General features: G+C 42.1%; 1 protein-coding gene across 1 annotated transcript; it reads left to right on the top strand.

The window, feature by feature from the left end:
- Positions 1 to 4,078: 4,078 nt before the first annotated feature.
- LOC131698589 (liver-expressed antimicrobial peptide 2-like) lies at positions 4,079 to 9,156 on the top strand. The gene is made up of 3 exons (XM_058990960.1): positions 4,079 to 4,195; positions 6,077 to 6,219; positions 8,956 to 9,156. The coding sequence occupies exons 1-3, from the start codon at positions 4,130 to 4,132 to the stop codon at positions 8,990 to 8,992; spliced, it is 246 nt and encodes an 81-aa protein (XP_058846943.1). The 5' UTR covers positions 4,079 to 4,129; the 3' UTR covers positions 8,993 to 9,156.
- The last annotated feature ends 149 nt before the right edge of the window (positions 9,157 to 9,305 follow it).

Genomic DNA, 9,305 nt, shown 5'->3' with positions numbered 1-9,305 from the left:
GAGTGCTACCCAACAGCAACTTGATTTAATGGAAATAGAACTGAAAAAATACCAGAAACAAACAGCTTGGGCAATTAATGTTTTTCCAGACTGGTTAAAGGAAAAGAATATAAACACACATTTTGAGGAAAACACTTGCCACTTGAGTTTAAATGAATATCTCAGAGAGTTTTATGCAGCCGTCAAAAATAATGTTTATACAAGCATACACACACACCCCAGTCTCTCCCCATATTTATAACAGCCCCCCCCCCCCGTCAAAGTGTAATTACCTCTTTATGCCAGTTACAGGTTACCCATGATCCTGTGCGCTGTGCAACTAATTTGCATAGCGCCCCCGTGCACGTCACACTGCCCCCCTCTTAAATCCTTTTGTCCCCAAAGGCTTCCCAGCCCAGCCCCGTACACTACATACCTGGCATATCCGGGGTAGTCATATCCCATGTACAGCACAACAATAAATGCAATCATGAACAATAACCAACAGTGAAATAACAACGCAATCCAAACCCCAGCATTGCCATTGCAACAAGTCCAGAACACAAGAGTTCAGCGAGCAGCCCAATTAATCCTGGTATCGGGCAGGTGTACGGCGCACACGGCGGCTCCTCCCGGTCCTTTCCCAGGGCGGTGAGGCAGCTCCCGCTGCCGCTGGAGATGGCGTGACTGTGGTGGGTGAAACCCCGATCTGTCGGGTGCAGGGAAAGGTGGGTTTGCTGCCGCTGGGACACCCGCCCTTGGTACGGGGCGAGCCGATCGGGGTGCAGCATGACCTGCCAGCTCCTCGCAATTAGCTGCACCCAGTACACCACTTCGCCCAGTCATTCCGTTACCGTGCAGGGGCCAACCCAGGAGGACTCGAGCTTGGGGCAGCAACCTGTTCTCCTCCGCGGGCTGTATACCCACACTTGTTCCCTGGGCTCAAAGTCCTGCCACTTTCCCCGTAGGTCGCAGTGGCAGCGCTGGCGTATTCCAGCGGCTTGCAGCTGCCCCCAGGCGAAAGCATGGGCACTGTCCAGCCGGTCCTGCAGGAGCTGGATGTACTCTGATCCAGGAGGCTTCCCTGTGTCTGGTGGCTGTCCAAAGATTATATCCGCAGGTGTATTGAGCTCGCGGCCCATCATTTGCAGCGCAGGGGTGCAACAGGTGGATTCCTGCACAGCGGTGTGGCAGGTAAGCAGAATCAGTGGCAGGTGCAGGTCCCAGTCGCGCTGGTGCTCGCTGATGACGATAGCCAGCTGCGTGTTCAGCGTCCGGTTAAAACGCTCGACCAAACCGTCACTCTGGGGGTGCAGCGGGGTGGTCCTGCTCTTGCGGATCCCCAAACGCTGGCACACTCAAGCGAACACCCATGACTCAAAATTGCGCCCTTGGTCAGAGTGCAGCTCCTGGGGAATCCCAAACCGAGAGAAGAAATCATCCACCAATGAATCTGCTACCGTCGAAGCCTCCTGGTTTGGCAGTGCGTAGGCTACAGGCCACTTTGTGAAGTAATCCATGGTGACCAGCACCACGCAATTACCCTGATCGGTAGCCGGGAAGGGCCCTAAGACATCCATCCCGATGCGCTCTATCGGCGCGCTGACCTGGTACTGCTGAAGGGGGGTCTGGGAGCGCTCAACTGGTCCCTTCTCCGCTGTACAGTCATCGCAGCGGCGGGAGAAGGTCTCGACGTCTTGCCGGCATCGCCCCCAGTAAAAACGAGCCCGGAGGCGCGCCAGCGTCTTTGTGATCCCGAAGTGCCCTACCCCAGGGAGTCCGTGGTTTGTCTGCAGCGCTTCGTCGGGGAGCGGAGCTGGTACCACGATCTGCCATCACTGCTCTCCGCTGGCTGGCTCCTGCCACTGCCGGTATAGCACACCCTCTCGGAGGCTCCTCCCAAGTTGGTTGCCTGTTTCCCTCTTTCCAGCGCAGCAGCCAGCTGATGTCAGGATCCTGTGCTTGCTGCCTGCGCCATTCTCCCGGGGTCAGCGCCTGCACCTCTCGGACGTGCACAACCTCGCTGCCCTCTCCTACAGCTTCCTGCTCTCTGGTTTCCCGCTGCTCACAGTGACGGCCCCCCCCCCCCCCCCCCCCGGTGGGACAGCACTGCGTCGATCCCTACGTTGCTGGCATCCGTATCTAGGATGAAGGTTGCAGCCGTGGATGGGGCAGCGAGTACTGGGGCTTGTGGTAAATGCACATTTTTGGCCTAAATGCAAAGAAACCATCCCTACTGTGAAGCATGGTGGTAGCATCATGTTATGGGGATGTTTCTCATCGGCAGGGACTGGGGCACTTGTCAGGATAGAAGGGAAAATGAATGGAGCAAAGTCCAGAGAAATCCGTGAGGAAAACCTGCTGCCCTCTGCAAGAAAGCTGAAACTGGGACGGAAGTTCACCTTTCAGCATGACAACAACCCAAAGCACACAGCCAAAGCTACACTGGAGTAAATGTCCTTGAGTGGCCCAGTCAGAGCCCCGACCTAAATCCAATCGAAAATTTGTGGCATGACTTGAAGATTGCTGTCCATCAACGCTACCAGAGCTTGAACAGTTTTGTAAAGAAGAATGGTCAAATATTGCCAAATCTAGGTGTGCAAAGTTGGTAGAGACCTATCCCAACAGACTCACAGCTGTAATTGCTGCCAAAAGTGCTTCCACCAAGTATTAACTCAGGGGGGTGGAGACTTATCCAATTATAATCTTTCAGTGTTGTATTTTTAATATATATATTTTTTCTCAATAAAAAATTTTTTTCCCCTTAACAGTGTGGAGTATGGTGTGTAGATAAGTGGAAAAAAATCCTCATTTAAATGCATGAAACTCTGAGGCACTGACACAACAAAATGTGAATAAAGTTCAAGGGGGTGTAGACTTTCTATAGGCACTGTATATTGAACTTCATGGAGTACCCTCTATTTGTCCCTTTATCATAAACTAGAATATGTTTTAATTTGTCAGCTGGACCATTTTAATTGCACCTATAGTACCCAATTTACAGAAACACCAGTTACAATATTTTATTAGATATACATCAGGGATATTAAGTATTGACAAATAAAGATCTTTTTGAGTAATAGCATCACAAGTCTAGTGAAGTTGTAGCGAACAATCTTTTCATTCTATTATTAATAATAATAATAATAATAATAATAATAATAATAATAATAATAATAATCTATTATTTGCCCTCCACTTGCGTCTTTCGTCCGATATTTTAGTTAGTTAACTCCCTTTCACTATGCAGATACTGTACCCCAGAGGTCAAAGATAAACCCCAATAATCCCTCCTTATAATTAGCCGGTGGGGTTGTTCTTGATAATATGATAAGTATGTGGTGATAACCTGGTAGCTGTATACTCTATCGGTCTGCAAATTAGCATGGGATTTCATGGGCAACAATCACGTCAATTAAAATATGTATACCTTAATCAGTTCCCTTTATATATAAAAGTCCACTACCGTGACCTCAGAACAGTCTTTGTATTAAAAAAGGGTGGGGCTGGCCTGGGGGACATCCAGGTGAAAGTGCATGATTCAGCATGTCTATACTCAGCAGACTATTGCCTGTGTTTCTGATTAGTTTAGGCTTACATTTAGGATATTGGGCTAGATTCTCCAAGCCATAAGCACACTTTTTAAGAAAGGAAAAACATACCCAAATATAACCTGAAATAAACCATTCAGACATTTAATTAAGCTTAATGAAGACAGGTGTTTTCATGTTAGAACAGTAATTAGTGTTTTTTTTTATTCAGAAAATATGCTATCTATGACACAGATGAAAAGAAAATATATTTTTTAACCCATTTCCATTCTGCCTTTAAGGACTTTCTGTTAGAAGTTCTGTAACACCAACAGTCATATTTGGTGCAGATTGCATTTTGGGATAAAGGCCTTGATAAATCCTGCCCAATGGTTCAGAGGTTCAAACTCTTACCAAATAAAAGGATAAGAAGTCTCTGGATAACACAACACGTGGAATCAATGTTACTTAAGTGCCCTTTGTACAGTAACTGTCAAACCAGCCTGAATTGTTCATTGACCTCCTTGTCTGATAGCTGAGATAATCAGTTCTAATATAAAGCCAGGCAGCATTCCCCCGCGTGAGTTCATTTGCCAGCTGTAGTCTCGTTATTTGTTAACATGAGGACAGTAATCTGCAGAGTGTTTGCTATCAGCCTCATACTCTTCTTGATCTGTGACATCCAGGTAAGAAATCTACCTGCTTTACTTTCATATTCACTTATATACATTTACATACGTACTGTAATTGCATTTGAATTTGTTTTTATATTTATTTATTGTTGGCCTCTCACTTGCCCTTGCCAGACAGCTGCTTCAAACAGTGATATATACTACCCTCCAACAAGTATTGGGACAGTACTTGGGGTTGAGTATATATACTGCATGTTCTCTTCACAGCCACATAAGAGCCTTGTCTAATCTTCTTTGTTTTATGTTTTAGATTCTTATACTTAATCAAAAATCATAAGCATTTGAATACTAATACATACTTCTGTAAATGTTTTAAACTCAGTTGATTTTTTTTCTACAGCTGTTATCACCTTGCATTTCATTAGGACAGGAAGGTTTGGATTATACTGTAGGTCAGTTTGGATTACCAGGGTTTGAATTAGTGAGAGTAACTGTAAGTGTTGCAATCTGGCTTCAGGAGTGCTATATACAGTATACAACATTATATATAACGAAGATTTTTTTTTTTTAAGAAAAGTCAAACTTTTCATGAATTGAATCAATTAATGGTTTATAGAGTATATAATGAAGACTTTTAACAATTAACTTAAATATTATACATTAGGCTTATGGGTGTTTATATATATTGAGTATGAATTTACAACTCTTGTGTGCATATAAAAAAAAATTTTGAATTTTGTACTTTGTTTAAATGCTAATTGACTAGATCTTTAAAATAAGCTGTTAATGTCTTTGTAAAGTGCTCAATGTTAGAATGGCTTGGTTTGAACAGGTTTTGAAACTGATTTTGTATTGCATGTAGCTTATTTTGAGTTTTAGATTGGATGAACTGTTGATTGACAAATCGTGTTTCCCTGATTAGGGAATGAGAAACGCTTGTTTATGTGTTACTCATGAGTGTATATGATGGGAGATTTGCACATCTGTTTGTTACCTCTGATGAAGACAGTTTGACTGTCGAAACGTTAGGCTGTTTTTCAGCTTTTTCTTTTTAATTACTTTTATGTCCGGGAACCAAATAAAATATAAAAAGAGATCTATAAAGTTCAGCCGTTGTTTGTGGTTGATGAATGGGAAGGTGCGGTGCTTTCTGTGCTATATATGATGTTGTTCATCTGCACCCCGTAGTTCGATGCTCGAGTGATGACTGGTTGATGTGCACCTTACGGATCTTTGTGTATTGGTGCAACATATATGTAGGAAATAATACATGGTATGCCAATGTATTGCAAATATATTGATAAATATTCTATATGTAAGGCAGCAGTCTGTTTTGCCATATACATGACATTATGTATTCTCAAAACTGTGAAACACAAAGCAATATACTGTGGAACACCCAGTATGGCTTGTTGTTTTGGTGTGTAAATATAAAGCTCTTGGTAAGTTATCTGTAGGAAGAAAAAATCAATAACACAACAATAAAATAAAAGGCTATGCTATAGGTGCAATGCACATTATCTATTGTAATTCCCATAAGTGATAACATTCACAAAAGAAACGACAGTGCTGTGCTATTTTCCCACTATTTAGCTACATCGTATTAACCATTGAGCTTATGCTGAGGAATGTCAGTGTTAAGAGTATACAAACTGTAACAAATGTACTACTTAATATACTACTGTTTATATCTCTACAAGCACAATTTAGAAAAGTTTCAGCAGTCAGCTGATCCATTGAATTAGCCATTTGTAACAGCAAATAACTGGAATAAGTGACTGCTCTTACATTGAGTGGGACACTTGAAATGGTTCAGATGGTAGCAGAAGGTATAATTCAAACAGTTGGGTGTTTTTAGGGCTCCACTGATTCTTTGTTCCCTAGACGCTTGTTTTTGTCCGTGGATTGACAGTGTGCTCTGTTAACTGTCCCCAGGTTCAGGCTGCTGCTCTCCCGCGAGGTGATGGGGTTCAGCTGGTAAACCGTGTGAAGAGATCGATGATGTGGCGCTGGATTACCCAAAGACCAATAGGAGCCAGCTGCAGAGACCACTCTGAGTGCGGCACCAACTACTGCAAGTAAGTTCCACGGCTCTATATCTGTTAACTACCCTAAATGCACACTTAAGTGAGCATTACCAATCAGGTGTGGTTTCTGAATACATCTCTTAAGCCTACATTTTGAGGTAAAAACTTAAAGAAACTAAATGGAAACATCTGAGTCAGTGTCTTAGCCAGTTATACAGATGAAAGAATGAGCTGAAACATGTGTGTACAGTACTTGACCACGCTGAAAGGGAATGAAAGCAATTTTGAGTTGTTTGCTCAGCCTCTTGCCACTTTGAGGGTTAAACAAACCCTGTTATGAAACACATACTAATAACTTTGGTACTGTATACCTCTGGGGAACATGATGACATTACAACTGTAGCTGTTGAAGTTTGTCGTTAAACAAATTGTAGATAAAGAAGGCTTTGGAAAGTGTTGAGCATTTTAGACATCTGGGTAAGGAGCACTGCCGTGACTGCTACCTTTATGTCACACTGGAGACAGGCACAGCCTGGCTAGTCTGTAGAAATAGTTTTTAATCACAGTGAACTATTTTAACATATCTCACGTAGTAAAAACGTACTACTTTGAAGCCATCTCAAATACGAAGGCACATTTTTAGAGAGGAACACACCAGTTGTAACACTAACAAAAACTACTTAGGCTGTTTTATTGTTCTCAGAAATGTGTCTTTGCTCTTGCATAATATCAAATGGGTCAAAGTCTGAAACTTCTTAAGATATTAATAAATAATGCACCAAAGTGCAAAATCTTTAACATCCGCTGTCAGCTCAGGGGCTTCAGACAAAGTTCTGCAAACCGCACCCTGACTTCCAGACTTCTGAAACGCTGTAGAAGAGAATGGTTTGATGGAAGAGTGGCTAAATCCTCAAAAAAACCTTTGTATTTGTTGTATTTTAGATTGTGTTCTCCCCCAACACCGTGTCTCACTTTACATAAGAAAGCGTTGCAAATTAAACTACATTATTTTTTGTAACGTAACATTTGTACAAAACCATTTCTTTAAGAGGAAAGGTATATATTTTTTATATACGACAAATGCGATTACACTACAACACTAATATACAGGTAGTGGACACAAAAATGGAAACACCAATGTAAAGTCACTTAATAGGGCGTTGGGCCACTATGGTGTCCTACTCTGGAGTTCTCGGCGGACCGTTTTTGATGAAACTGGCTGCTCGCGCCCCAGGTTGAAATTTGCAGTCAATTGATCTGCAGTTGCTCGCCTGTTTTGCCTTGCACTTCGAAATAATGCACGGATATCACAATCCTGGAGTATGCGCTTCCGCCCACTGTTGTCCTTTGCTGATGATGTCTTTCCCTCGGAGTTCCATGCCGACATCACCTTAGACACCGTTGCTCGTGAAACATCAGCAAGTTGAGCTGTCTTGGTCACTGAAGCTCCTGCCAAACGCGCCCCAACAATCACCCCTCTTTCAAAGTCACTGAGGTCTCCTCTTGCAGCCATGCTAGCCATAATTATAGGCAACCAGGCCTGTCCAGCATTTTTATACGTGACCCTAAACATGCTGGGATGTTATTTGCTTAATTAACGCATGAGCCACACCTGTGTGGAAGCCCTTGCTTTCAATATACTTGGTGTCCCTCATTTACCCAGGCGTTTCCATTTTTTGGTCCACTACCTGTGTATGTGTGTGTGTGTATATATATATATATATATATACACATATACACATACATACATATAAAGTTGAAAATTCTCAGAAATCCACTTCATTGAACATTTCACTAGCTGTGCTACATGACATCATGACTGGCACTGTGGAGAACCAAGCTCCCCTGTATACCGTTACAGTGCGTGTTATACAGTAACAGAACATGTCATTGCCTAAACATTTACTTTGAATTACCCACTTATCTGTCTAGCCTTATCAATCCTGTAAACTGGACGCCCTTGGGATTAAACATTCTGTTCTGACACTGAAAAACCTGAAGGACTTTTACTAACACGGCCTTCTGAAACTGGTCCAACAAAAGGGGCAAGATTCCATTGGAAACCGAGAACATTTTGAACTTTTAAAAGGCTGTTTGTCAAACGATGGGTCCGAAACCCAGAATGAATCTCTTTATAATATAAACTGTTGTCGCTTTAGGATAAGGTTTAATAGTAATGGCACTTTAAAATTGTTTTATTTAAGAAGAGGATCCCCTGCTTTGCTAGCAAGTCTTGAGTAGAAAATGTAGTTTAGATATCGTGAGGGAAATGTCAGAGGACAAGCTATATTTTATTTGTTTATTTTCGTTTTTGTTGAGGTCAATTCAAATTTAAACTAATTGTATGTCCTGTGAATTTAGCCTCATGATGTGTTCAAGATGTGATGATTTATTACAGTGTATAGAGGATGACTCCCTGGGAGGGAAGGGCACTTCATGGCAGCAGAGTGAAAATTGGAAGTTAAGACACCACTGATGTATAGTAATGCATGACCAGTCTGTAATACACCATCAGATTAGTGGCGCCTCCTATATCTTCATACCACCGGCCACCACTGGTATTAATTACTTTGAGCTACTTCACACAGCAGTTTTAATTTTAGTGTTCCAATGTTATTAGAAATAACATTCTGCATGATCTTTCATGATGCAGTTTGCATGTGACTGTCAGCCTAAAACAGAGGTGTTACTTCTGTATTATACCTTTTTAGTGTTAGCCTACCACACTGCCAAATATTTCTGCATCTCACAGTCCCTGCTAACCTTTTTCTCTCTTTGTCTTTGTAGGGATGACTACTGCTCAATCCGAGTGTTTTCGTCTTAGTACCTAAAGAAATGCAGCGTCTGGAAGTAGAGAATGTGGAAGTTCTTCACATCAACCCGTTATAGTATTCAGAGAAAAATGGCCTTCACGATCATCTGTTAAAGAAAATGTGTCTATCAATGTTACTATTGAGCAACATTAAACCAGCATAGTATCACCACTTACACACGTTCTAGAGTTTCATATTCAACACCAGAGTGAATTTCATTTTTTCTTATTTTAATTTTTTTTTTTTTTTTACTGCATCTCATTTTGGTTTTTTTCTTTGCATTCATTTTAATCTAATTGCAAATCATGCAGCATTGCTAAGCAG

The sequence above is a fragment of the Acipenser ruthenus genome, chromosome 2 (assembly GCF_902713425.1).
Source record: "Acipenser ruthenus chromosome 2, fAciRut3.2 maternal haplotype, whole genome shotgun sequence".
Classification (NCBI taxonomy): Eukaryota; Metazoa; Chordata; class Actinopteri; order Acipenseriformes; family Acipenseridae; genus Acipenser; species Acipenser ruthenus.
This window is presented reverse-complemented; position numbering and strand designations above follow the sequence as displayed.